At 41.9% G+C, this 27,115-nt stretch overlaps 1 protein-coding gene across 12 annotated transcripts in view; it reads left to right on the top strand.

Annotated features, from left to right (window-relative positions):
- Positions 1-26,877, top strand: part of SOX5 (SRY-box transcription factor 5) — a 648,311-nt gene extending 621,434 nt beyond the window's left edge. For all 12 annotated transcript variants that reach the window (XM_049822486.1, XM_049822487.1, XM_049822492.1 and 9 more), the window contains 4 exons: positions 11,698-11,806; positions 12,729-12,902; positions 19,243-19,459; positions 22,827-26,877. In XM_049822486.1, the coding sequence (XP_049678443.1) occupies positions 11,698-11,806; positions 12,729-12,902; positions 19,243-19,459; positions 22,827-23,130 (804 nt within the window). In that variant the 3' untranslated portion in view covers positions 23,131-26,877. The remainder of the gene's footprint in view (positions 1-11,697; positions 11,807-12,728; positions 12,903-19,242; positions 19,460-22,826) is intronic.
- The last annotated feature ends 238 nt before the right edge of the window (positions 26,878-27,115 follow it).

Here is a 27,115-nt window from a genome sequence, read left to right as displayed (position 1 = left end):
AGAAGATTACACTAAAAACTGTGAGCATCATGATGAACATGGATTTTACTAAAACCTATTTTAATTGCAAATAAAACATATTTTTACATTACTTTTCTTGGAAACATTTCCATGTATAAATGAGAAGTGTGTGTATATGTTTTTCTGGTTTCTTGGAAACCCAGGAGCATAGTTTTATTTGTAATTGTCATCTACAGTTAATTATAGCTTGATACGTACTATACATAAACAGTGTTACCTTTTATACATGTAGCTTAGAGCGCAGATTGTCATCTAGTGCAAACACCACGACAGGCAAAACCAGCAAGTGGACTCTGGTCTATTTGTTCGGCCCCAAAACCGCCTGCTCCCCCGCAAAGGAGATGTACACAAACACAAAGAGCCAGCATGTGTGTGCATGCAGACGAGCCTACAGTGCGCTCTTTCAGAGATCCACAGCACAAACATGCACCGAGCTAGCCAGTGATTTTCTGACTGCAGTCGGACTGTCAGGCATTCGTGTACGTACCCTGGTGACTGTAAAAAAGGAGGAAGGGGGCACGCGAGCAGGTATTTGGGTATGTGTCTGCGTACGCTGGCACAAACGCAGGTACCGGTTTCCGAAGGCTGGCCCCGCTGCTAAAGGTGCGGGTGGCTGGGACAGCTGCGTGAGTACCCGCAGCCACACAGGCGTTTCGGACGTGGACGGACGCAGTCACGCTCGTAGCACGCTCTGAGATGAGTGCATCCGAATACATACACCTCCTGTGCTGAAGTGTTTCTTAACCCGCGATACAGGTTCTCCCTGTTATTGCTTGGAGTGTGTCCTGTTAAAAGGCTCTGACGTGCACTTGTCTGCTGGGCTGTAACTTAAGAGGCTATTTGTAACAATATTTATTCCAGCATTGTAAGCAAGAGCCTATTTATTACTCATGCTTACGGAACACCGGGTTCAGGATGTCTTTCCTCCCATTCCCACCCACCCCTCCTCCCACCGTCCTCCCCACTCCCACCGCCACCTCCCCTCTTCCCCTTAAGAGAGTGCCAAACGTGAAATGACAGTGACCAATGTTGACTTAATGTGGATGTTTAATAATGAAAAAAGTGTGTCAGTTCCAGCGTTAGTTACAAATGGCAGTAAGTATATCGGGTGGCAGCCCTGTAATAATTTTACATCCATCATTCCTTCCTGATGCCTCGCTGGCTGCCTGATGGATGGGGATAGCAGAGTTAACTCTTAAGAAACTGCTGTGATCTGCTGAGCTGAAATGAATTCTGTCCCTGCTCTCCCCTCAGGGAGGAGGGGGATATTAAGAATCTCAAACCCGCAGATCCTGCTGTCTTTGAGAAATAAAACACTGGAGCTCACTTTACTAAAGGCATAAGCAGGAGCTGGTTTAACACATGGGATTTAAATTTCTCACAGTAGAGAATTTTCCTTCAATAACATTTTTTTCTTCCCCTAATGGTTAAATTTGAACCAGAAAGTCAAGAAAAAACTGGAGGAGGAGAGAAGGGCAGGAGGAAGAAGAAAAGAGAAGGGTTGGTAAAACAGACTCTGCCCCCCGTGCTTGCTGCAGACGCGGACAGTCCGTGGGTCGGGCTAGAGTGAATATGTTGTAATGATTGAAACTGGGAAGAATGGGACCTGGCGCAAGGCCGGGCTTCCCAAACAGGAGAAACCCACTGGAAATAAGTCCAGAGATGCAGTACTAACATCATAAACCAAATCACTTTCTAAGAGTTGAAACCTGCCCATTTTCATAATCTCCGTATTATTTTACTGGAAAAATACTTCAGCATTCTTAGTGACTAGCAGGGTCTGTATTACCCACAGACATTATATACACACACGCTTATCCCTGCAAGTTCAGCAGGCCACTAATATCTGTGTCCTGTAATTTGCAGCCCACTCTATTCCTCACTGGCCTGTAAAACACTGGGAAAGATGATCAGTGTAATATTTTTGTTCTCACAGTGCGAGCAGAGATCTGTTTGGAATAATTATTATCCAATGTGGGGACCGGGGAGTATCTTGCAGACGATGGTCTGCTACAGTCCCACAACACAGAAGTCAACATACTACCCTAACAACTATATTTCCCCTTCTTATTACCCTTTTCCCTACCCTCTTCCTAATTTTGTTTTACTGAGGTTCTCTGCCAGCAGAAACGCTGGTATGCGGGTTGCAGTCCTCTTTGTTAGTGCTATCAGCACAGTTTTCAAAAAGCATGACGAGGGCGAACAGATATTATGTCATCACCCATCCATCACCCTGGATGTCAGCCTTTCAGTAAGTCCAATCAGCAGGCTCAACAGGATCATTCATGTTCAAGGAGTCCTCTGTTCAACAGGGCTACTGTATCCATTGTCATTTCTCCTGAAACTTTTCTCAAATTTAATTAAAAACATGTCAAGTTTGCACACTGCAAAGATCAAAATTGGTTTTGCCCAGCACTGGTAACTAAGTATTAAACATTTTGATTTCCTTCAGCTGAAAGTTTATTCTCCCCCCACCCCTTTTTTTTTTTTTTTTTTTTGCCGTTTGCTTTGTGGAGCTTGTGTATATTTATATTTACAGCCTCTGCATTTAATGGCCACATGCCTTGTTTTCACAGATGGCCAGTGGAAGAATTCCCCTCCCCCCTTTTCTTTTAGTAAAGCCTGCCTTTGGTTTTGCTACTTCTGTCACAGTGCCACTACTCTCAGTTAGCAAGTGTCTATGCATGGGAGGGAGAGATTCTGCAATAAGGGTTCTTTTTATTCCCCCAAGGATTTTAGCTCTTTATTTTAGAAAGCCTTTTTTTTTTTCTTTCCTGATTGACCATAATCTATTAAATGCCCAGATACATTTTTCAAAGAAAAATCAAGTGTGTATGTTTGTTTGTGTCTTTAGTGCATCATTATGGCAGGGATGCATGGGCAGGGTTAGCTAATGAAAAATGAAACATGCAGAGGGAGGGACAAATTCTGCCCACGGATGTGTGCATGGAAGTCCTGTTGAAGTCAAGGAGAACAGCAGGCAAAGAGGCAAGGCAAGAACCCTGGATCCTTGCAGCTGCTGACGGGGAATGGGAATTTAAGTCTTCGTTCACTCCAAAGGGCAGAGATTGGAAACATTCGCAGGCTAGCGTGGATCAGGGAGGACTGCAGCTGTTTATACCTTAGTGGAAATTTTATTAAGTCCAATAAAGGTGGATCAACTTCCTCCTGAAAAAAAACCCCATACAATTGATGCAGAGTTCTTGTTATGTCTTTTGAGCTTTTTGAATCTCTGGGTTTAAGTTCTAAGCTGTGCCCTGCAGCCACAAGAGCTAATTATTTCCTGAGATTTTATTGTTATTTTTACATAATCACATGCCTCCAATAGCTAGGGCTTTCAGCACATTCGTGGGCACCAGCATCAGTGCAATACCTCTCTTCAGTGTAATAGAGGCTGAGCTTGATTGTTCTGTGAATTGTGCCCACTTAGTCTCCTGGGGGATCAGCCTGTCCTGTTCTGCCCGTCCTAGTAGGCAGGTGTCCACTTAGCTGAGTGACAAACAGCCACTGGTGTCTTTTGGGGGTGCTGAACTTTACCTTGAATTGTATCGATGCTGATGCTGGGGAGTAGACAAGCTAAGCCTTACTTCATCACTAGAAAAACGTTGTGGTTTCTTTCTTAGGAGACAGCCTAGATAGTATGTCAACTTCTTCATTAGGGCTCGACAAAATGTAAGCAAAGGTACAGCAGCCTTCATAATTCGCATACCTTTATATCTGTTTTGCCGCTACGCAGTTGAGTCACCAGATGTTTAATAAACAATTGCCAGGAAAGCAGAGACTGTGCTCTTGCCTTCTCTTCAGGTGTGTGTAGACCCTCTTTCCCAGGTTATCCTGCGTGGGTTCTAATTTTCATCTTGTTTCATTTTTGGTGTACCACCTCTCTTCCTCAAGTAACCCTTCCTTTCCTCACTGATCAGCTGTAGCAGCTCTTTCTGACTCGCTGTGAAATCCTTCATTAAAATTTACACGGCAGATTTCATCCAGAGATCTCAAAACTCTTCCCAATGGCAGGAAGATGTCACGATCTCCATCCTGCTTAGTTGGGGAAACTAAGGTGCAGCGACTGAACAATTCATGCAGAGTTACAGAGCACGTCAGCCCAGCCCCGAAAGCAGTCTAGATGAGAAACTGGGTCATGTAACTCTTAACCTATTTGCAGTCAGCGGATTACAGCTGGATCTGGTTGAGGTCAATGCCTATGCCCGCACTGTAGAAACTTTTCGAGGAAGGAAGCAGTGTCTCATCATTCTGCTTTGATTTTGCTTTCCTTTTGATTTCTTCCTTAAAGTAATGGGCTGGGCCAGCTCTACCTGCGTTTTCATTTAAAAATCCTGACTTGCACTATCTCTCAGAGCTCATAACCAAAGAAAAGGAGGACCTCAGTGTCTCCTCTTTTCCTCTAAAATTGCTACTTTCCATCAGTTTGTTGTCAAGTCAAATAGTATATTTTACTGAGGGAATAATTCTTTCTCAAATAAAGAACTTTTAAAAAATATATATTTTAGGGGCCTGACCTCTGCCAAGTTATTGAGGATTTTCCTCTTTTTATTTTAGTGGACTCTGTCTTGCCTTCAGTGTTTTGAAAGGCACTGACTTGAGAGCCCTTAGAAACTAAAAGCCTACGTCCACAACATATAGCAAAGAAAATGACTATACAAATTTCAGCAAATTCCCCTTGTGACTGGGTGTCTGTTCATGGGAGGAGATTGGTTAAACATCTGGGCCTGATCCATCTGATTTTTTTTCCTATAATACCTCATACGGCACCTCTCTACTGAGTCCATATAGCACTCTGTATAGATTACAAATCAGATGCAATGTTTTCTAGGCACTGTTGAACCAATCTGGATTTGAATATATACTCTAAACCAAAAGATATGGTTCCTTTACCAAGTGATGTAGCCCCAATTAAAACTGAATGTGATAATTCTGAAAGAAGAACCTTAAAATCAGGAAGAGCCACAAATAAAGAATGTTCTTTTATTTTCTTGCTTCTAATGTTGCTTTTAGGTTCTGTGGGTGGATTATTCCATGAAAAAAAGAGATCTCAGATAAGCAAGACTGAAAGTGCTGAGGGGGTGGTGAATGCATTGTTTCTTCATACTCAACTTTGATGCAACAACAACAAAAAAAATCTCCCAAATGATAAATTGCTGTGACATTATAAATAATCTTTCATCTTCTTTGGTGGTCCACAGAGTTTATATAATTGGAAGGCTAAAACCCTTCTTTGTTGTTTCTTCCCTTTTCATTAGTACAGTAGAAGACTATAAAATTGTGCAGCCAGAAGGGGTTTAACAATTACTGAGTCACCATTTGAAAGTCTCACTCTATTTTATCATTTTATGCATGTGCTTTTTATGAGTTTTACAGCCCTGCAAGCGTTACTTAAGCAAGGTCCATTGTAATGGTGGATCTGTAACTGCTCTTACTTTTATTTTATTTTGCTTTCCCTTGTAACATGTGCCATCAGCAAGAGTCACAATTGCACACTCACAAAGAACTTAAAAGACTGAGGTTATAATTTTTAGATAAGATTCAGGAGTGCTAGTTTCAGTTCCTAAAACTACCAGTGTTACTAAGGAACCTTTGGCAAGTCACATAATACATGACTCAGTTTCCCATCTGGTAAACAGTTAATAATACTGCCTTTCTTTGTGAAATATTGTGGCTAAATTCACTGGTGAGTGCAAAACACTTGGGCAATGTGATCTGTTACACAGAAAAACCTAAATCTAAATAGAAGATCCCTCTGAAAAGAGCTGGAAATTTTCTTACAGCAGTTATAGGTATAACAGGATCTAGACTGTAACATGGTTTGGACTGGGACATACAGCGTGCACAGTACCTATTTTGAAATACCATGGCATTCATATACAGGAGTAGAGCCTGGACTCCAAGTAATTCATCACGCGCAAACCTCTGGGCACACCTCTCACTACCGCCAGTGGTTCCTCTAAGTTCTTCCAGCTCTCTGTCATCCATAATGCCTACCTGCCTCATGTTTTCCACATTTTGAAAGAATGTGGATGAAGATTTTATAACACAAGCTATTCTGATGTTTATTATTGCCAGAGGCAGAGGAATTGCACAGAAAGATTACTTTTACAAAGTCTTCACTGATGTCAGATGTAGGATAAGACTCTTCACCTTTTTGGAGAGCTAAGGAAAATATCATAGTGTTGAATGGATAACACCTGGCACCACCAGTGTGTCTGATAATTAAAGATGTTTTTCTGTCGTAAACAGAAGTGAACTTTCATTGCGGGATCAGAGTCTAGCAGCTAATCTGCCTCGTACTTTAAGATTTGGTGAAGAGTGACCAAGGTATATGTTGGAATGGTTGATATTTACTGGGGCTTGCTGAGAGAAGACTTGTGCCTCAGCACCACAAACCGCATTAGATGCTGTCACAGGCCCTGCTCACCCATCTAAGATAAAAACGAGCTGATCAAAACTCAGTCTATTTGAAAATACCACCTTTAGAGTTTAGATGTGGGAATTTTTCCCACAGAACAGGATGATAAATAGCTGGACGAACTGCACTTGGGAGGGGGAGGGAGGAAATGGGACACTAAAAAGGACAGTAACAGGCAGCCATCTGTTTCTTTTTATGCATTGACACTGAAGGGAACAAAGGTAGCAGGCACTCTGTCCATCAGTGTATTTGTAACTCTTCAGTGCAAGAACTGGTGAGCAAGTTTCTCCTCGCAGTCCATAGGTAACGGTGTTTGGCTCTCTCCAGCTCCTCTACAAACACATTTTTTTCGCCTGGCCTTTCAGTTCACTTGGAATAAGAAAAGCAGGAATGTGAAGAGATGTGCCTGAACGCTCCTCCTCTGGTATTCTACACTGGCTGTATCTCTGCAGGCATGAAACTGAGAGGAAAAATATTCATATCAGGGGAAATGGGGGTAGGGTTAGGGGAGTAGAAAAGTGAAGAGTGGACTGCTTCAGTAAAATTGCTAACCTTGAATTATGCAATCGGAAAAACAGCTCTTGCCAAAATACAATTCTAACAGAGTTCAGAGTACTGTCAGTGTTTGCCAAATACCCCAGCCAAAAGGATGTCTCGAAGAGGGGGAGGAGGGATCGGTTACCATATGCCCAGCATTCACAGAATTCTGGAAGAATTGTGGAGTCCTTCAGGAGTGGATGCGTGTGCATGGTCTCAGGTGCACCCTGAGCGTTGGTACCATGATCCAACACAAGGTAGGAGCAGTGAGGGCAGAGGGGAGGAGGCAAATATATCAGAATGTCTTTATTTCTGAGACCTTCCAAGGTTTTGCTTCACATTTGTATAGTAGTGGGAGGAGTTCTGGCAGACTTTATCAGGCTGTTCTACATATGTTTTGACTCTTCTTGTTTTATGTTTCTTCTATGAAAGAGACTGCAACCAAGTTCTTGTCATTTTTAGATCAATGTTTTGTTAAACTATGACAGCTATCCATGACGGAGAGCCAAGTAACTTTTGCAGCTGACCACAAAACTGAGTCTGACTTGCGGTGCTTAGTCATTTTTTATATATTTTTTTCCTACATGACACATTCCATGTGTGTATGTGTTTTTCATTGTTCTTTTAAATATAATTAGAACATTTCTAGGAGCTGTGGTACAAAACAATCTTCTCCGGCAGATTACTTTCTTTGATTAATAAAGTTTTAGAAACTTCTCATCACATCGTGGCTATTGATGAAACCTCTCTGGTTATACTTCGAACAGTTGGGCTATTTTGGGGTTGATTGCTCTCTACAGTATTATCTTCTCTGGTTTGCCCATTACGATTTTAAATGATCCAGACAACAGAGCTCTCGCTGCCCATATGAAGAGTCTCTCCTACAGTCCAATAGAAATGACATTAGGATAGTTTTTCCCAACCTCTGCCGAAGTTCTTCATAGAGGTAAAAGATGTTTATGTTTTTCAGCCTTCTGGGGCCCAATCCAAAATTCAGAAATTTAGAAGAAAAAGAATCACTTCGTTTTTAGCATGAGATCCATTTTTTCTTCTCCTGCAAGAGCAGAAGCGTTCCTTCCCGTTTGTTTTCGCTTTGTACCGTCTGATTTTTAGCAGGTCTGGGGAGCAATTCTTTGCACTGCTTCCCTGGGTTTGGACCAACCTTGCCTGTTCTTCCCAGCAGTATTGGTTCTAGGTTGCAGTTGATGCCACTCATGCATTGCTGATAGGATGAATAGCATTTTAGACCTTTGGGGTGTGGGCAAATCTGAAATGAAGGGATTATCACTCTGTTTACTTTCTTGTAGCTTTAAAAACCTGAAAGCAAGTACAATTTCACCAGCTGAACTCTCTTCCCTGTTTCTTTCTCTGCCCAGCAAGAGGATTGGATGTAGAACTTCATAAAATGATAAAATAAGTCTAAGGTATAGTCCAACATAGTGTGCAGGAATGTGCCACTGCCTCCTGAATTCTAGTGCTGTATCACAACTGCTTTAATAAAGTGTGCTGTTGAACCCAACGTGCGTGTACTCCACCTGTGATCACTGGATGGTATCACAGCTTGCTACTGTTTACACAGCTAATCCAACACAGCGGAGTGGTGGCAGTTTTAAGAATGTGTAATTTGCTATTGAATTAAGATAATGATGATAAATAGATCCTATTTTTGTATAAACTTGAAACCATTGACCTCTTGTCTGAAGTTCTTAAATAGGTTCTGTGAGAGGAGGCTGGGCTAGCAAAGTCAGTAGGTTGCCAGTTTATTTGGTGTCAGGGAAGAAAAGATTTTTTTCCATTGTTTCTTTGGAGCTTCCATAACTACTTTCTCCATAAACTGAAAGACTCTGTAGGAAAGGTAAAGAGAAGCTTCCATCAAACGAAAAGCAGTAAGTCATCAACTGAATGCTTTCAAGCAAAACAACATGGGAATGCTGCTTAGCCCCTTTCAAATATTTTGTAATTGTAAAAGCGTTTCTGTACGTCAGGATTGCAGAAAATCAGCTGCCTTATGTTTAAGGGGAAGAGCGTAGGACAGGCAATCAGAAAGCTACTTACGTATGGTCAGGCTTTTGCATCCTGCCAGGGTGTTGCTGATCTCTTTCTGCTCTCCTAATGCTGTTGCAGAGGCTTAGGAAAGAGCCAGCCTTAGATTTATTCTTGTCTGAGTACTTTTAAACTTAAACATCTCTAAACATTAACACAGAAAAGTACAGCTGGCTGTTTCGACATCCTCTGTTTCAAGAGCAACCTCGCGCAGAAGTTCTTTTTCACTGCCGCCTTGTCGTTGCTGATGGAACTACATTGTCATTCTCTGTGTTTAATTAGCAAGGAGTACATTGTCACCGTGTTGAAAGGGTGCTCTCCCCTCTCGCCCATCTTTCGGCTGGCCAGAGCCACCTCCAAGCGCCGGGGCTGAGCGGCGCAGCCTGCGAGCTCAGCACTCACTGCCATTCCTTCGCGGCCCCTCTTCGATCATGCCTGCGCGCACTCGCTTCAGCTAATGTGGCTTTACCTCAAAATGCAAAACTTTGCCCAGGATGGATAGCGGCAGAGCATCTGTGGGCTTGTTAAGTCAAACTCTGATAAACGAGCCGTACCCGGTGTGTACCTTGCAGACAGCATGCCGGAGCATTCACTGACCTTAAGACTCAATCAGATCATGTCGGCAGAGTGTGGTTCTGAATGTAACTGCCTCCGACTTCAACAGCTGCGTTTACTGCATAAAGAAAAAGCTGTTAAGCCTGTGCCCTTTGCGCTCTCAGCTCTGTTTCTCTAAGAGGTTTATACATGATTCAAGAAAAGCCTGCAACAGAATAACTCCCCTCCCCCATAATGTACCCAACAAGAGGAGATGTTCTTGTATATTTTAGGTTGGTGGCAGCATTTTTAAATGATTTCTGACATAAAAATTTTTGAACTCTATCATTATGAAGTTGACGGTAAATAAATTTTTTTCTGAGGAAACACTGTTGACTTCCATTATATATCTGAGATCCATTTGGAAGAAATACAAAGTCAGCTTATTCCTGACTTTCTGTCTGCTGACAGGCTGCTTTGGAAATGAGAGCTGAGTTAAAACCAGTAGATCAAAGTGTTTGGTAAAGCTAAATGCCTGAACAGTTCAGGTGCTTATTCGAAGCTTCTCCAAGCTTTCTGGATCTGCTGTGCCTGGTAGTGTTGCAGAAAACTTTTTGCTTGTGATAGGTTGACTCTGCTACATGAGCTTTTCCTGCAAAAAACAAGAGGATAACTCATCTTGCATGCTTTCGGTGGTGATGTGTTTGGTTATAGACAGAGCACCAGGCGTGCGAAAGGGACCCACAGTGAAAATGAACGTGAGGAACAGGAAAGTTAACCTCATGTTCCCTAAACCGTGCGAGTGTACGAAGTGGAGCAGATTAGCCTCGTTTCTAAGTCTTGTTCACAATAAAATTGTTGTGAAATTATTTGTGTGAATTGGAACTCTTCTTTGAATTGCAGATGCAGGGACATGACATTACAGGAAGCGTTTCTGTTTTCGCATTGTTCTCTTTTCTTTTTTCTTCTGTAGTACAACCCAGTGACATTATTAGGCTACATAGAATAGTCGTAAAGTCTCCGGTTGCTATGTGAAATCTGAAAGTTTTTTTAGTTTGTTGATCTTTTACAGTCATCGGGAGTGGAATAGAGCAACAAAACAGCAATCTTTCTTTCAGGAAGAAACTCAAGAATTTTTTCAACTGGAGCCACTTTATTATCATGCCGTATCATGTCATTTTCTTAGCTTTGCAGAAGGCGGCACAGTGCCTAACGTTTTGAAACGTTAGTATTGCTTTCCTGAAAGATTTATTTTTAAACATATGATTGTCAGGAAGATAGAATGTTTATGGGTGAAAGTCATTGGGAAAACAAAAACAGTTGGAAAATGGAACACCTTTGTATTTGTAGAGTCAAACAATTCAGGGGGAAGCGAGGTGTTTTGAAGAGAACATTGGAATTAATGGCCCTGGCATCTTGTTCTGGCAATGTCTTTAGACACCGCTGCAGCCTGACAGATTAATTGGCAGCACGCACTAGCCTGTTGCAATCCAGGGTTCACAGATAGTTCTGACTAGATGAATGACGGACGGGGTGTTAGTAGGATTGGGCAAAACAGTCTGGACAAGAACACAAACTGCTGCCCAAGTATCACGCTTAATTCAGGCTGACCCTTTCCCAAGGCCTGAATAAGTTTTCACTACAGGGTCCTGTGGGTTTTTTTTCCCTACGGTCTGCTTCCTAAAATACTGTCTTTTAAAAATGAAGAAGGGCAAAGTCACCCATGTCTCTGCACCTTAATTGCAGGCTGGAAATAGAGTAAAACAATAAATATGTTGCAAAAGAGCGTGTATCATTTAAACTTCCAGTCCAGCTTTGCTGTCCCAGGGATGTAGAGAGTTGAAGTATTCTTCAGATGTGCAGCCAATTTTGTCATGCCTAGCTAAACCAATCTTTTCAACACTATGAAGTTTGCTCATCACTAGCTAATAAGCATGTTTTAAAAAGGACTTGGTAGAGTCTGCAACCATATCCCTTGCAGAAAAAATATTTTTATGTATCCTTAAATACCTGGCTCAGTAAACTGTTGTGAATGAATTGTTATCCAGCTTCCTTATCAACCTTCGAAATTACCTATGAACTTTGCAGTTACAATGTTTAATTATTTTCCTGATCCAAATCCCGTCATCTTGCCCATATAGGACAAAACAACACTGGAGACCCTGACTCAGCAACTGGCAGTAAAACAGAGTGAAGACGGGAAATTTAGCCACGCAATGATGGATTTCAACATGAGCGGAGATTCTGACGGTCAGTACAAATGGCTTATCCTTATTTCCAGGTTTGTGAGTACATGTCAATGGGATCTGGAGGAGAATCCAAGTGCTTTGGAGGCCTGTGAGGCGTAAGAGCGGTTAGCAATAAGTGGCTATGAAACAAGGCAGGAAAAAATGATTCATCATGTGGTGTTTTAAGTCTGGAGGTGATTTTTAGCCTTCTCTTCTGTACACTGCAGTTCTCAAGACTGGACCAAGAATGTATTTCTGATGGTAAAAGGGAATAAAGGAGGCAAGTCGCTGTGGAATAAATGAGATCACACAGCGAGTCCATGAGTTACAGACCTGATTATCCATAGGTGTTGCACGCTCTGCGTCTGTAAGAACTGTCTTGGTTTGATGAAGCAAGCGTAATGTTCATTTCTTTCTCTGCTATTGCTTATGTTGTTATGGAGAGGTAAGCACAAAAGCAGGCAGATGTGTAAATGTGCATTTGCTACTTTGAGAACTGCTTAAGAAGAAACACCTGATGTAGCCATATATCACCCCCTTCCTATCACAAAAAAGGTAGAAGATAGGTAACGTAATCTGACCAGCGTTCTGTAAGCAAGAAAGGAAGAAAGTGAAAAGAAAATCTACATTGATAAGTGTTGGGTTTATGTTACTAAGTAGTAAAAGATGGTTTAGAAAAGCTGTTTAATGCTTTGTGTTGAAAAAAACAATTGAAACTCTTCATCAAGTCTATACTATGTGCTACTGAATCAATAGAATAACTAAAAAACTAGACAATGTACAATATATGGTATTTCCTACTGCTTCAAGTAAAAAGAAGAAACGCCACTAACCTATTGTGAACACTGACTCATTGAATGTGCAGCACCTGACATAGGTTATTGATAGCAGAGGAAGCTGCATAATGAAACACAAGCTGGGAACGTTTTTCTCTTTCTTTTTAGGAAGTGCAGGAGTTTCAGAGTCTAGAATTTATCGGGAATCCAGAGGGCGTGGTAGCAATGAGCCCCATATCAAGCGCCCAATGAATGCATTCATGGTGTGGGCTAAAGATGAACGGAGGAAGATCCTTCAAGCCTTCCCTGACATGCACAACTCCAACATCAGCAAGATACTAGGTAAGAATGATAAAGCACTGTTCTTTCAGTAGCAAAACTCAAAAAACTTTTGACTGAATAGAGCTGAGCACCTGACACAACAGAATTACGGTCTCTAGAATGTGTGTTTTGCTACTTAATGACTGCACCAAGGACGTACAAGCTTCCACCGTGCTGCCCAGCGGTATACATTAACCATAACCTGAAATGTTCTTGTGTCTTTGTAATTACTGAGATTGTGGTGGTGTGTTTGGTGCAAAAAACATGAACCGAATAGACAAAACCAGTTCATTTCATTAGGCTTTGAACAAGCACAAAACGACTGCTATTGTTTATTTGCCCACATATTTCAACTAACTAGATTCTATGGGGTAGCACACCACAGTATGTGATTTGTCCCATAGCACTTTCTGTTGGAATCAATGGCCATAGGGAAAATCCTAAAATACATCCTTTTATTTTAAACACTGACAGTTTTAAAGGATTTTTATTATGTTCCTGTTATATTAAATTTCCCTTTAGTACATGATCTCTATCACAAGCTGCTTTTATTCTAAATATTCTGAAAAGAATCCTGGAGTCAAAAAACGACACATCAGAACTGATTGCCATCCCATCCCAAGCAATATTTGTCATGAACATCATCTACTGAATTTCATGCTGTAGTCTTCCAACTTTTCACTGCTTGCTCAAATTCCCAGGACTGCATTCTCTCCTAAGTTACTCCTCTGTGACACGCTGAATGATACAGAAGGTGAATAATGAGGATCTCTGAGGCCAATGAATTACTGTTCTGCAGGAAAAAAAAAAAAAAAAACCTGTGACCAAATTGGACATGTTGCATTTTTACTGATAAGGACTGTGTTACAGGACCTAAGCGTCCCTCAGGCCAGTGGGTAATAGCTTAAGTAGGGACCATGTTTACCTGAGCTGCAGGTCTCATTGGTTTTGCAGACAACTCGAGAGATGTGGCACAATTGTAATGGCAACATTAATCAGCTGCAGGGCTGGTAAATATGCTGAGTTTAGACTGGTCAGAGGTTTGAAGCTTAGCTTGATTAGAGTGGTATTATGAAAAGTTAGCAGGGGGCAAGTGGAAATGAGATAAATTGGTGGGAGAGGCAGAATGTATTGGCTGTGGATGGCAGATGTGGCGATATTAACCCATGATTAAAAGGGTGGTACGAGATGATTAGATTAGTTATGGGAACGGGATTAGAAGGCTAAATTGGTTATGTTGATGGTCAAATAACCTTATACTGGTTAAAAGGGATTATACTGGTCAGAGGTGTATGATGTGATTAGACTGAGGACAGGGCAGTAATGGTTTTGGTCTGTTTCTAAATTGAGAGTAGACCTGGTTAAACCTGTTTTTAAATAATCAGCTTCAGAAATCTACAAGATCATTCTGAATGGCCCTTTTCATATAGAAAGTACAAAGAGAGCTTGATGTTTTCCCTCTTAACTGATTGTTTTGGATAACAACCTCCGACAGCACGCTGCTAATTCATTCTGCTTAAAACAGGCGCTTGAGCTGGGCTGACATTTTACGCAGTCTCTGGGGATCCTGGTTGACATTTTAAAGGGCTTCTAAGCATTTTATAATACCCTAAAATCTGGTTTTAATAAGCCATTCTGCTGAAATTGTTAACATAAGGAATCACCTTTTACTATTTGGCGCTAGATCAGGGAGATATGGGGACATCTTTTTCTGATTAGATATACAGTAGTTGGAGTAAAATGTGCAAATTCATTACAGATCCTGTTGAGGTGACAGACAGTATAGCTGACTCCAAACTCTTTCTGTTTCGCTGCCAGATATGGGGAAAAGCAAGGTCTGAGGCAGTAAGAGATGATGTTTCTATTTCTTTCCAGTATCACGTTTAATTTTTTTATTCCACCTATGCAATGGAGAGGGATGTCCCGACGTCTTCTTTCTCGACAGAAACGTTACAAAGGTCTTCCCTCGATTGCAAAAGGCCAGACTTTTGAAGTCAGCAGGGAGCTCTCTGTTAACTGGCGTAGGGTGAGCAACTAGAAGCTTACAGTTCAGCCAGGTATTAGGGTCTCTTTATTAGAAAGCCACAATTTTTCCTTAACCCATTTTTTAGCAGCACTGCTACACGTTTTGGTCAGAGAGCTCGTTGTCATGGGGAGTAGCTTAGATGGAGTTGTCACCGATCGAGGGTCATTTTTATAGTAAAATGAGAGGAGGTGCCCTTCCCAGCACTAGAATTCTCTAGGGATTATGTTTGACACTGTGGTATTATGTTTTGAGCATAAAAATTAGATACATGGATTTGTCACTAAATTCATCTGTGCATACGTTTGTCATCCATCTGTTCATTGCAACTTAAACTTGTGGATAATGATTTTTTTTTAGTAGATGTTAAAAAAGTGCTAAAATGGGTCTGCTGGACCCTATCAATTTAATAATGCATTGTTTAGATATTTTTGTAGATATTTTAATAAATTTCACTGAGAAATCTACACGAAGAGATTAGGAAAAGACGAAGTTAGATACTACCTTCAGAAATTCCCTCATGGATGTGTGTGAATACAAACCTATACACGTACCTGTACAGTATACAAGTGTTTGTGTATGTGACGGTATTTTTTAAACGTAAAATCAACCTGGTTCAGATAGTCAGATTCAAAACATCAGTCTAATGGGCTAAAAGTTAGGCAGTATTACAAACAGGTGAAAATTCTTGTCGGAGAAACTTTGCTTAAGGTGATCGGTAAGCAGAGCTCCGAACCCCATGTGCGTGGGTGTGCGCGAGTGCCGGGGCACACGTGGGGCCGTCTCTTTCCTGCCCTGGACTCACATAGCTGGTCTCCACCGCCGAGTCCACAGGCGTTACGTGGGCACAGCTCTGACTGGTCTGGCTCACTTCGGGGGCAGGAGCCCTGTTGGGTGCTGCAAAGTCGTGACATTTTCTCATTTATTTCCTAAATACTTCAGCCACCAGATCAGGGAGAATTGTGTGAGCATCCTGCTTGTCGTTATGTATGCATCTGGGGAGGGGAACGTGTTCTTGTTTCCATAGTCAAGGAGAAAAGCCTTGCATACTTGACCCACTCAAAGCTTTCTAACACAGATGGTGAGCAGAAAGCTCACCCAAGAGTGTAAATCTTCCCTTAAAAAGAAACACTTCTCAAGATTCTTCAATCACACCTTGTTCGGGCTTGGGCTTGGCACTGTGCATAGGTACCCGTGCCTGCCTGTGTGTGTTTATAGACACGTGAAACAATGGCAGATAAAGCTATTACAAAATCAGGTTATTTTTAACCAGTTTTGGTACATTGATTGACGATACTCATTCATAGCTTAGCTTGCCTGTGGGTGCAGATTCAAAGATCAGGGTTATATATTCTTCAAACTTTCAAAATTTCAGATTAAGACCGATCAGAGAGCTGGTTGTATTTTGTATATTACTAAGAAAATAAGTGACAATGATAAAATGCAAAAAACCAAGGGTTTATCATCAGGAAATGTGCCCTTTTTCAAAATTCGTTTTGACAGCATTGTTTGTTTAATTATTTATGATACTTCAAAACATACTAGTAAATTATATGTAGTGTATTTTGTGAAAACCGTAAAGTCATAGTAAGAGGAGGTATCACTCTAGAAGGCAGCTATTAAAAATGTGCTGGTAAGAGAGGTGAGACTGCCAGGATTTTTGTTGTATTGAGTTTGCAGCTTAGGAAGGAAAAACATAACGAATTACATTTATGTATAAATATTGTATGTGTAACTGTATGTACAAATATTATGCATCAAAATTTCAGGGTTTATGGCCCTGATCCTGCAAAGACTCATGTGTTTGCTTAACTTCACCCACTATTTACAGATCCTTTCACATGAGGGGTAGCAGTCTGCCTGCCCAGATCTGACTGTAGGATTGCAGCAAGCGAGCTAGTACAGCAAAAGAGGAATTGTGCTGGGATAGAACATTTTCATGGCAATTTTGCAACAACTGATTTTAATTTCTACCTTTCTGTCTGTCCATCTGTCTCAAAATATATCAGAGTTTCTACATTGCAGGTCCCCTCAGAGCATGTAAAGCAAATGTCAAGATTTGTTTAAAGACCGGGGTTTTCAACTTTATTATTCATAAATAAAAACTGATTCATCAACAGGAAATGGGTCTGGGGCTGTTTTTCTAAGCCACTGGGACTACAGCAGGTCTGTGATTAGAGGACTAAATTTAGACTAACTTTTATGATTTTCTTCATATGCTAAAACACCAGTGTGCCAGTGTCTACAAGGTAGAATTTGAAAGCAGACCTACATCTGGGGATCTTCCAGTGGAGCTCATATACTTTACCCTGAATTCTTAACATCATTCAACACAGGCCCTATCTATGTTTCCATCTTGCGCAGCACTAGTAGGTGTTAGTGTTTTGGCAGTCTCCACATGTTTATCACTGTGTCATTTAGCCCAAAATCTAAGAGGTACTACATGTGGAAAGTTGGTGTCACTTTTTCTAGCCACCCTCTTTGGCAGAAAAAGCTTGGAATAATTTCTCTGCAGGAGACAAAGCTGCTGACCAGGATTCTGGCTGCAGAGGCTTGCTGCCCTGTGTAACACCGAGCCCCGCCACAGATCCCCGCACACAGACACTGCCCCTGTGTGACATACGAAGTGCCGTGCAGGACTTCTAGTCTACATCCTAGAAACCATCTAGTCACACTAATATGGTGCTGCGCCTAAGCTAATAACAGTGTAATTAAGCTGTTTCCCAGTCCAGAACTAGCTGGAGGACCTCTGCATGTTACGTGTTGTAAACGTCATGAAAAATGATGGGTTTGACACCAAAGTAATGTTTGCTAAGAAAGGGATGTCCATTGCTCCTCTTCCGAACAAAGACATCATTATTTACAAATCGGTTATCTCTAGGTGTGAGGTCAGGCTGGGCCAGCCTGTTAGCCCTTCACTCCAGAAGCCCAAACTGCAGCTTGGAATAAAGATTCAAAGAGCAATGGGGAAAATGGTGTCAATAATCCAAAGGGGCCTTTCTAGAGGGAACCAAACTGTTTTCTTTCCTGGGAAGGGATAACTGGGATAACTGTGCTCTCTATATTGCGAGTCTTAGGGGCACAGTGAGGTAAGACCAGCCTAAGTAATAGTATGAGCTAAGTACTGTATGAGTAACCATAAAAAATGAAGAACAAGAGGAAGTCAAGTATGACATACGACATTATGAACCCACTAAATTGAGAAACTATTCAAACTTTTTTTCCAGTGGGAAAATTGACTATTTTCCAATAAAGTTTTCCTTCTAGGCCACATGTTTCACAGCTTGGACCATTCCTGTTACTTGAAATGTATCGTACCCTGAAGCACTTCAGTAGTTCGTGGAAAAATAAAATAGGGTAGCTGATGGAAGAAATTTTACTTTCTGCTCCCATATTGTCCTTTAAGAAATACTAGTTTATAAATTTCAGGAGATATTTGAAAACAATTGTAAAGTCTCTATTATTTCCCTAGCTCAAGTATCCATACTAACACAGGCAGTGTCAGAAACAAGACTGCCAGCAATGAAGCCATAGTGTGGCTCCGTGGAGAGGTGTGCCAGTGTCCCAGTGCTCTTCCCTTCATGACAGATACTAAATTCTTTAAGTTGGAGCTGGCAGTGTTCACCAGGACTTGGTCTTGGAGTTAAACCCCCACTGAGACATATGGGATAGTTTATAGCTTTTAGAGGCACTGCTTCAGGGTCTTTGCAGGCTCGTGTACCCAGCAGCATAGCATTTACAATCAGTTCATATTCTGCTTCTCACAAACCTGGATGCTAGAAAGAAAGGATATTTGTCATGAAAGACTAAGCTGTAGACACATGCATATCCGTGATCCAGCGGTGGTGGAGCACAGCAACTAGATCGCAGCACGTGGGAGTGGTGCCTCCTTTAGAACGGGAGGTGAAAGCAGGCCCATGGCCGAAGGAAGGCAGGGGGGATGTAGCAGAGCAGACTCTGTGTATCTAAGGGGTCTTTGGCCATTCCACTAAAATACACTGCCTTGTTTTCTACAACAAAGTCTCAAGGACTGGCTCATTGTCAGGATGGCGGGTTTACTTCCCACCTGAAAGACATTATAATGTAGATAAGTTTCAGTAAAATACTGAGTCAAAACTTCCAGTATCATCCCTCTCTGCCTCTTGGCCATATGCAAGAGGTTTACCAGTCAAATACAAACAAGACCTGACCCCTGTCTAGAAGCTCTGACAGATTCCCAGCCCAAAGCGATATGACCGTAGGTATCTTGTTCTGGGTGACCTACTTGTTTCTCTGCCTTTCAGTGTTTGTGGATGAGTAGAATCTCATTTCTCATTCTTCTTTTTTTTTTTGCGACAGGATCTCGCTGGAAAGCTATGACAAACCTAGAGAAGCAGCCATACTATGAGGAGCAGGCCCGACTTAGCAAACAGCACCTGGAGAAATACCCAGACTACAAATACAAGCCGAGGCCGAAGCGTACTTGCCTTGTAGATGGCAAAAAATTACGCATTGGCGAGTACAAGGCTATCATGCGCAACAGACGCCAGGAGATGAGGCAGTATTTTAACGTTGGGTATGGGACCTTTAAAAACTACTGCTCATTTCAGCAAAAAAAAATTTCAGGGAGAATTCTTAATTCAGTGTGGTAAATGTTACATTTTATTGGCCAGAACATTATATATTGGTAACAGAATATGAAGCTTATACTTTAAAACAGTGTGTTGCAGGAGGAAGTTAGGCAGTTAGGGATTTTTTTGTTGGCTCTGCTATATACTCATCTTACAGCTTCGGCCAACTGTCACATGTCCACTCTGATCATGAAAAAGAAAAAAAAAAAAAAAGCTGAAGATTTTCCAATGAGAACTAAGTCTTCTAATAAAACCTTATAAGTATAACTCTATTATGAGGCCTCAGAGAGTATATCTGAATGAATCTATGGTAGTGCCTCTTGATCCAAAAGCCAAAACTACAAGTTTGCATTCAGTATGATCTGCAGCAAGTGGTCTGCAAAAAGACTGCTGACCATACTGAACTTGAGCTGGAATATGGACTTGGCTCAGTTAATTCATGTCAGGAGTGAAGTTGTCTGCGTTGTCCATCGTGACAGCATTTGTCACGCTAAGGAGTGTTTTCCAGTACAGTAAGCTAAATGCTTTGTGTTGAGCATTAATTTCAAGAAGACTGGTTCTGATAAACAGCTAGTAGATGAGCTTGATACGATTAGATTAAAAACTGCCTAGAAAACTAGCATGTATTTTCCTTCCCCAAAGGCTCCTTGGTTTTGGTTACAGCAGATCAAAAGAATCGGAAGTAATCAAATATTCTGCAATATTTTTGTGTTCACTCCAGAAAATTAAAAGCTGCACAGTGATCTTAAAAACAGCAAAGCCAGCAACAAGAATGACCCTCAGAAATAGTGGGATTTTTGTTCTGTTTCATTTGAATTTGGAATCATTTTAACATTAACTGAGTTGCACATCTCTCTAGTTAACAGCTAGAAGTAGCAATAAAGGAGAGAATATCTGTCCAGCGACTGTTAAGTGTCATCAGACTGTGTTTTAAACAGCTACAGTGTGCATTGTTATAATAAGCTGCTCAGCAGAGAAATTTGAGCTGCTTAACCCTGTGGTGCTGGCAGGTCCAGTGATCCCAATGGTAAGCACTGAAACAAACACAGGGAAGTCAGCCAACATTTGGCATCAAGAGATTAAAAAAAGAGGAGGGGGGCCTTCTGGAAAAAGAATAGGTGGCAACAGAGCCCCCAAAAGACTGCTTATCTGGTTAACATGCATGCTTCATCATGGGAAAAAAAAATTAACCTTGTAACATTCTGCATATTATTTAGCTCTCCAAACAAGGCTGACATTGAAATCAAGACATTTCTGGAGATAATTTGCACTGGGGCATTAGAGCACAGAACCCCGGGGTGAAATCTTTATAGAAGATTTACTGACAAAGCGGCCGATGACTGCAACGGGGTCAGTGTTTGATGCTGGCAATCACAGCACTACAATTGCGTTCCCAGTTTTAGTTCCCCATCTGCTGCATCACCCAGTACAGGTCATTTAGGGCTAAACTTCCAAACACCAGTCCAACTCCTGCCTGGGCACCAAAATAAGTGACTGGGTTTACAGGAGCTGTGGCTATGCCAGCTGTTGGGACATGCTGAAAGCCAGTCCGAAGGCATCGCAATGGGAAGGATTGGGCATTTTTTGCAACTCTTGGACTTAATGCTTCCCTGTCTCAGTGTCCTCGTCTTTAATGGTAGTGTGGCAAACGCACCTCACTGGACTGCTGAGAGCCCTTAGACATTAGTATCTGAGGGCTTCTTTGAGGTCCTCTGGAGTGGACATCCTATAGAAGTGGAAAAATACTATTCTTAAATTATTTAATATTTGAAAAGCACCATTTAAGTGCAAAGTGTTCCTATTGTTAAATATTAAAAGCAATTTAAGTGTGCTGAATCTTGTTACAGAAATGCTGACTCCAGAAAACAAAAGCCTTCCTATTGAATTAAGAATAAAATGCAAATTAGATCCGCTCCCTACTTTAAGAGCTATATCTTCAGCTGAGACAACTTCTACTTGTTTCAGAGACACGGAAGCAGGACTGTGCGGAGGGCGGCCTCGCTCGAATGGCAGGCAGGAAGTAGCTGAAAATGCAGCGAGCAATTCCAAACAAATGTAAAGCTGTTTGGCAGAGGAGAGTCTTTCAGGATCACTGTACTGTGCAAGGCTTACTGTACAGCCAGGGCACAGGCAGGCAGGGGAACAGGGGAGGGTTTCATTCTTAATTAAGAATGTTCATCTCAAGAGACTCTCCCCTGTCTCCTGTGGCAAGGCTTTTCAGTGCAGATGGACACACCGCTGATGATATTACAATGTGCAGCATGTACTGAAGAGTATTACTGCAATGGAATTACTTCATGCAGCAAGGAAACAAAAGGAGCATGAATTTTAAACCTCTAGGCTTGTTGGGACCCTGAAGCTTCTCAGGGAAACAAACACTGCTCTAACACAGCTAGTGTTCTTGATGCAAAGGGAATTTCTATGGCCTGGAATAATTCTTCTTTCATTACTGCAGACAGGTTTCCAAGGCTTAGGCGCCGTATAAAGGCATCCTGTAGAGGATTTTCTCAAATGCTCATGTTGCTTGCTTGCTTTTTATTTATTTTTAAATAATGCGTGCTTCCATTTTAAGTCTGCCTTTTCCCGAATTTATCCACCTTCTTTCAAAGGTTTTGCTTTTCACAAGTGCTGCTCACTGTGGAAACTATCACCTTCCAGTGGGAGGCCCTTAGTGATCATCCTATAAAGCCGTCTTGGCCCCAGAAAGCCCACTGTTCCTCTCCCTCGTAATGGCCAGGTCTCTGAGTGAATGTGGAGTAAACATCACCTCTTTGGAGAGACCTGCCTTGCTTTCTCTTCATCCACTGGTACTTTCCTACAGCACCTCCCCATCCCCGTGCAAACTACCTAGCCCTCGCCGCATCTCGCCTGCTGGCGATGTGTTACTTTTATATCTACTCCTGCCAGCAACTTGGATTAGTTAAAGGGAAGAGTTTCAAAATATGTGGGGTTTTAAGTAGGATCATAATTGAAAGGATGTTTATTTTTTGCTGGCAGCTCATGGAACACCCAGTTTACCCAGTAAAGAAGTCTGCATCACAAGCAGGCAAGCTGAAGCTGTGTAGTTCAGGTACAGCTAGAGATGTTCACAGAGATTGGGCTTTCTTATCAGTGAAGTTGGTTTGGGCTTGATGTTCATTTCAAAAGCGTGAGTTGGTGAGTCTCGAATATTGATAGAAGGGTTGTCTTGCATGGGCCATCCAGGAGCTTCCTCTTCATGCCCAAGAGCATATGCTGTGGGCTTGAAAAGCGCTGTGGTAGTTGCCCTCCCTTCCAGTATTCAAACATCCTTTTACTTTTTCTCCATGGCAGGCAACAAGCACAGATTCCCATTGCCACCGCGGGCGTAGTTTACCCAGGAGCCATTGCCATGGCAGGAATGCCTTCCCCACATCTGCCCTCGGAGCACTCGAGCGTGTCCAGCAGCCCGGAGCCCGGGATGCCCGTCATCCAGAGCACTTACGGCATCAAAGGTGAGGAGCCTCATATCAAGGAAGAGATGCAGACCGATGACGTCAATGGAGAAATCTACGATGAATACGATGAGGAAGAGGATGACCCCGATGCGGACTATGGCAGTGACAGTGAAAATCACATTGCGGGGCAAGCCAACTGATCAGGGTCCAAATATCTCGTGACCTACAGGACTTCAAGGAGAAAAGAAAAAATAAATAAAGCCCCATCTGGTTTATCCTTGCCAGTGGCCAAGCACATTAACTTTCTCATACACTGACTGTTACTTTAACTGTTAGTCTTAACTAGTTGGGACATCAGCTGACTAATAGACATCAGCCTGCATCAGAAGAAAAAAGGCTCAGAAGAAAGGAAGCAAAGACAACGACGACAACAACAACAGAATGATATAAGCTATGGGTAAAATAATGCCAGTAATTCAGCTGCTATACCCAAGCACTGAAGTCTTACCCGTCGACCTTTTATTATTATTATTTTTTTTTTCAAATAAACTTTATGGCTGTTTGTTCTACAATGTTCTAGAAATTCTCACTCAGGTACACAGTGCCAACAAGTGGCTTGTGAATGTGTTTTGTTGTTTTGTGCTACAGTTTAAAGAGAAATAATTTTTTTTTTTTTTTGGTAATGCACCTGACAGGAAAGAAAAAAAGATAAAATTCCTTTTACCCCCCTGTCTCCTCCTCCTCCTCCTCCCTGGCAAATCTGGGTCAGAAGTGTGTGTGTGTGTGCGTGCGTGCCTGTGCGCGTGGCTGGCAAGGAAGGAAGTGGGGAGTCTGTTTCTGTTAACCCCAACAAGCAATTATTTCCTTTCAAGAGAGGACTTCTCTTCATCAGTTGCACACCATACTGAGTCTTTGAGCAAGTGCCAAATTTGTACTAATGCGCTGAACTAGTCCAATTTGCTTTTTTTTTTTTGGTTGGTCTCTTCTTGTTTTGTTTTTCTTTTGCTTTTCTTTTGCTTCCTGCTCTGTCTTAAGTTAGGACAGTGTTGTATCTTAGACAATCCCTTGAAGAACCTGATATACCAGCAGCTGGTGAGATTAGACATATATTTTTGGTTTTGCTTTTGCTTTTTAAAGGAAACTGTAGGTGCCGTTCTCAGGTGAAAAAAGAGAGAGAGAGAGAGACATAAGAAATCTAGAGAAAAAATATTTTATGGTCTTGGATTTTCATGTGTGCGTGTTTATGGTACTAATAAGAATAATATTGGACTATTGCGAGCAAAAAGCATGTTCCAGAATGAAGTCCCACACCCTCCAAATGTCTTGGTCTGTAAGGAGCCTTTGCTTTTAATTTACACTTCAAGTGGCAGCGTATACAACATAAAATGTGATTTGTTCTGCACAGGACAGGGCAATTGGAAGTGTTACCTCCTTGCTGACCATAATTAGGTTACCATGATGTCCAGTTTTGATGAACTCGTACCTTCAGGGTGGCTGAGTACTGATCTCTGATTCAAAAGGTGATTTTTTTTTAAACTGACTTTTTTTTTTCTCCTTTGCACTTGCAGAAATCCTTTTTTATCAGTGGGATGTTTGTGTAGGAAGGAAGACTAATAGCTATGAAGAGATTTCCATATTCAAAGTGGGCATGTAAGAACCCAAACCTTTGCGGTGCTGAGTTTCCCTAGCTGCTGCCTCTCACAAGTGACAAATTGTTCTCCTGGGCTAAAATACTTTCGGCGTTGTTCTAGAGCCCTTAGATATGTTGCTTGGGCAGTTTTGCCTTCCTTGGGCAACAGCAGCCAGCTGAGGAGGGTGGATTTACACAAGCGTTAGCCTCTTGTATTTCCAGTAAGGTAACTGAATGTTACACTTTATTTCAGAAAAAAAGAATGTAAATACAAGTGGATCAGAGAGTCTCTTTTCATGTCCTCGCTCCGATCTTCCTGTAGAAGGAGAGGACCCAGGTTCGTGTAGCAAGACAGAAGCATCAGTTCTAAACCAGCCAACCAACCAAAAAGGCTACCCCTAATTTCAAACAGCGGCTGCCCAGGAGCTCCTCTCTGGCCAGGGAAGGAAAGTCTTAGGGTCGTACTGAGGCAAAAGCCTTCCTCTGAGTCGTTTTTCTAACTGAGGATGCCAGCTTTATATTCATGTCGCTCCCTGGTAAATTCCTACTCCTAGATAGAGAGACTCATTGCTATCGTTATCACTTTTAACTTGGAAAAACAGCCCTGTGCATCTTAATGCCTGTGAGATCCCAGCGCAAGCATTCACCAGCACTATGGTCTTCAGTACTTGGCAACATTGATTTTGCAATGGTCCCTTAATCAGGCAAATTTAGCCCTTGGTGCAATCAGCCATTTAAGTCCAGGAGCAGGATGAAAGGGGCAGGGAGGAGGAGAGACTGGGAGGAGGACAGGGGGGTCTTTCTTTGCCTCTTGAAATCCCACTTGAAGTGTAACTTGACCTCTGCAGACCTTGTGCAAAGCAAACAAGCAAATGCCGTTGAAGACTTAGGACAATACTCCGACGAGTGGTTTGGACGTGCGATAGTTTTACCCTGCAACATCTGTTTTATTTTTCTCCTGTTTTCCCTTTTTTGATTTCCAAGTCTGCCTCAAAAAATTCTTTTCTATTTTCTCTCTCTCAGAAGATTTGCTCTGAAGTTATGCTTGGAGTAGCTGATCATATCCTCCATGTCAGAGAGGGTTCTTTTTGTTTGTATTTTATGACTGTGTTGGTTTTGGTTTTTTTTCAGTTGAACTGCCTCTTCTTGCTAGTGTTGTAATGGTAATTATAATAATAATAATAATGGTCAGCTGTTCCCAGATTAGTAAATTATGTATAATTTATTTTATCCCCCCCCCCCCCCCCTTTTTTTAACTTTATTTTATTCTGTTCTAATTTGGCAGTGCAGCAAGTGAAGCTGTTAGGCTATTTAAAATGGATACCCCTCCCCACCTTGCCTTTTTATATATATATAAATATATATATATACATATGAAAACAAATCGCTTCTTCTTCTGCTCACACCATTCCTCTTTCTTTTATTTTAATTTTGGCCCCAGCCATGTCAACTTCTGATGTTTATTATGATGGAGTGAATTAATGGGAGTGTTGTTTTCAATCTTAATTAACTTCTGCTCTCTCATCACTCATTTTAGTTATTTAATTACACCAGTCATCTAGAGCCAATTTTTTTTAAGCACTCTGTTTGGATAAGAAGGAAAAAAAAAAATAGACAATTGTTTTTATATCATTATTATGTACAATGTGAAAACAGATATTTGTTCTTTTTTTTTTTTTTTAAACTTTTAAATTTGTTCCCTGTCTTTGTGAACAAATTACTTCTGACTCTTGTGGGTTCACCTCACATTTGCTGGATGCTTGATTTCCACCGCGTTATAGAGACTCTCTGGTTTAATTGTGTCACTTCGGGCTACCAGAATACTTTGTTTTAGCTCCAGGTAGGTGCCACTGCGGCAGGCGTGATTGGAGCAAGTCTTAGACGCGTGGGCTGGAAAGCCGGCCGCGGGGAGGTCAATGGGAAAAAAGGCCCCTTGACTTCAGCAGCTCCGAATTTCAGCCCCGGACGATGGGCTGCGCTGCAGGAGACGCTCCTGGAGGTAGTAGCCCCGTCTCCGCGGGCAGGGTCGGTCCGGCGCCGGAGGAGCGCCTGTGCCGGGGCTGCAGGACCGAGCTCTGCTCTCGGCAGTGGACGGCGCGACAGAGCCCTTCTCCGGGAGCGCTCTGCCTTGCTCGCTGCCTTGGCCTGGGCTAGGGCTCAGATGAACGCTCATTTTGGTACCAAACACATTTCCCTCTGAGAGACTGCGCTAGAGCCTGGGGTTCCGTCAGGCTTTTCGAATGGGTAGCTTCAGCAGACTATCCACGTCCTGCATTTAGATGTTGAAACAGATGCAGCAACGTTAAAAAAGGCAAAAAAAAGGCAAAAAAAAAAAAAAAAAAAAAAGGCTCTGGGGTCCCAAACCAGCAAAATACTTAACGCCTGTGCTAACGTTTTGTTGGGTCCGAGGATGAGCACCTATATATCCTTTGGCAGTAGAAGACCAGATTTGAAAATGAGGCCCTGTTTTTCCCTCTCTAATTTCTTAGAAAAAAGCAAAACAAAGCAAAACATATATTTATAAAAAGATCTTCTTGTCTTGTTTCTTTTTTTTC

This window comes from Accipiter gentilis, chromosome 18 (genome assembly GCF_929443795.1).
Source record: "Accipiter gentilis chromosome 18, bAccGen1.1, whole genome shotgun sequence".
Taxonomy (NCBI): Eukaryota; Metazoa; Chordata; class Aves; order Accipitriformes; family Accipitridae; genus Astur; species Astur gentilis.
This window is presented reverse-complemented; position numbering and strand designations above follow the sequence as displayed.